The sequence below is a fragment of the Miscanthus floridulus genome, chromosome 19 (genome assembly GCF_019320115.1).
Source record: "Miscanthus floridulus cultivar M001 chromosome 19, ASM1932011v1, whole genome shotgun sequence".
NCBI classification, from domain to species: domain Eukaryota; kingdom Viridiplantae; phylum Streptophyta; class Magnoliopsida; order Poales; family Poaceae; genus Miscanthus; species Miscanthus floridulus.
This window is the reverse complement of record NC_089598.1, coordinates 63867625-63869955: the sequence shown is the minus strand read 5'-3', so window position 1 is coordinate 63869955 and position 2331 is coordinate 63867625. Positions and strand designations below refer to the sequence as shown.

Genomic DNA, 2331 nt, shown 5'->3' with positions numbered 1-2331 from the left:
GAAGTTATGTACTAAACTATGTTGCTTCCGCACATTCGAACTTGGTTTGTAATATTTTAATTGAACTCTGATGGATGTAATCCGAATGCTACTTGTGAAATGTTGTAACGAATGATGTGTTGTGTTGAATCACTACGGTCTTGGTTTGTATGTCGAGAGTTGGTTGAAATCCTTCGTGACTTCCGGACTATCGGGATTATGGGAGCTTAAGTATAGGAATTTGATCGCTTCGGTGATTGTTTTTGTACTTACATTCTTATGATTTGGTCGGTTCTGTTACAACGATGGCGTAGTCCCTGGACACCCCGGTAGAGGCACTGCTGTCGGGGTTGCGGCTGATGACGATGGCGTAGTCCCTAGACGCCCCGGTGGAGGAACACCGCAGTCGCCGGCATGGTGCTTGATGTTGCAGATGACGGCGCCTTCGAGGATCCTGCCAAGCGGTAGGACGTCGTCGATGGAGAGCGTGGCGCGACAGCCACAGTAGACGAACTAGGCCATGTACATGCCCGGACATTGCCGATGGAGAGCGTGGCGCGGCGGTCGTAGTAGTACTCATAGCAAAGCTAGGAAGAGACTGTAATTGAATAAGTTTGTGGGGGAGCCCCTGAGTGAACAGTCCTTTTTGTAAAGAAATCACTTTGTGAGTGGTGAATTTGTGCAAAATGAATAAATTTTCATCTTTTGTTAGGGCAAACAGCTTTTTAGTTTCCTCTTTTTGTAGAAGAGGTTTTGGTGCCCTCCGACCCTTCCCATGGCTCAAGTCGCTAAAAACTAAGAGTGCGGGTGAACTAACTCTGATTACGCTAGTGAGCAAAGAAGTCGTAGCCGATGGCGCGTGGGTTTCCCACAGTCCTACCAGTTATACTCATAATTTGCTCCCAAAATCCTTGCCCTTAGGACTTGTTACGTGAAGAGTGGAAGCAAAGGTAATACAGAAAGTGTTTGCAAGATAAATATACTTGTATCATTTGTATCAGCCCCCGAGTGAGGTCTGACCCTCGCAATTTGCAGGGGTCAGATGTCAGTAAAGATCGGGGATTTGTAAAGACAAGAACTTATAAGAAGAAGTATGCGTTTATTTAAGGGTAAAAACGACATAGCTGCTCGATGTTCCAGGCGTTGGTGAAGACCTCGCCGTTGATGGTTTTCAACTTGTAGGCACCTGGGCAGAGTACTTTCACGATGACGTATGGCCCCTCCTAGGGTGGGGAGAGCTTGTGGTGGTCCTTGTTGCTCTACATGAGGCGAAGGACAAGGTCCCCAACGTTGAAGGCTCGGTCCTACACCCGTCGACTGTGGTACCGTCGCAATGCCTGCTGGTACTTGGCCGAATGGAGGAGGGCGATGTCGCGGGCTTCGTCTAGCTGGTCCATGGCATCTTGGTGGGATGCTTCAGGCCCTTGTTCATCGTATGCTCTGATTCTTGGTGCTCCGTAGTCAAGGTCCGTCGGGAGAACATCCTTAGAATCATAGACCATGAAGAAAGGTGTGTAGCCAGTGGCCTGGCTAGGAGTTGTCCTTAGGCTCCAGAGCACTGCCGGGAGCTCGGCGAGCCAGCGCGCACCAAACTTGTTCAATCGGTTGAAGATCCTAGGTTTAAGGCCCTGCAGGAGCATGCCATTTGCGCACTCGACCTACCCATTCGTCTAGGGGTGCGCGATGGCTGCCCAATCGATCCGAATGTGTTGTTCATCATAGAATTGAATGAATTTCCTACTGGTGAACTACGTGCTGTTGTATGTGATGATGGAGTTCGGTACTCCAAAGCGATGGATGATGTCGAGGAAGAACAGTACAGCTTGCTCGGATTTGATCGTGGAGATCGGTCGAGCTTCGATCCATTTCATAAACTTGTCTATGGTGACAAGCAGGTGGGTGAAGCCTCTAGGTGCCTTTTTGAGTGGCCCAACTAGGTCGAGCCCCCAGACCACGAAGGGCCACGTGATGGGGATCATGTAGAGTGCTTGGGCCAGGAGGTGAGTCTGCCGAGTGTAGTACTGACACCCTTCGTAGGTGCTCACGATTTGCTCAGCGTCGGTTACTACAGTGGGCCAGTAGAAGCCCTGTCGGAATGCGTTTCCAACCAAGGTTCTTGGCATAGCATGGTGATCGCAGACCCACCGTGGATGTCACTCAGCAAAAGTCTTCCCTGTTCACTAAGGATGCAGAGCTACAGGATCCCGGTGTGGCTCTGTCTGTAGAGTTCGCCCTCTACAAGGACAAAGGACTTGGCGAGACGTGCGAGCCATCGAGCTTCTGTCCTGTCCATTGGCAGTGTGTCACAGAGGAGGTAGTCGAGGTAGGGTGTTCTCTAGTCATCCGAAGGGT

At 50.3% G+C, this 2331-nt stretch overlaps 1 protein-coding gene across 1 annotated transcript; it reads right to left on the bottom strand.

The window, feature by feature from the left end:
• Positions 1 to 1283: 1283 nt before the first annotated feature.
• Positions 1284 to 1619, bottom strand: LOC136526116 (uncharacterized). Its single transcript, XM_066518883.1, has one exon. It carries the CDS (start codon positions 1617 to 1619, stop codon positions 1284 to 1286), a length of 336 nt encoding a protein of 111 aa, XP_066374980.1.
• Positions 1620 to 2331: the final 712 nt, after the last annotated feature.

Coding starts and splice junctions, on each gene's coding strand:
- LOC136526116 (XM_066518883.1), bottom strand. CDS start 1,619: ATGCTCCTGCAGGGCCTTAAACCTAGGATCTTCAACCGATTGAACAAG.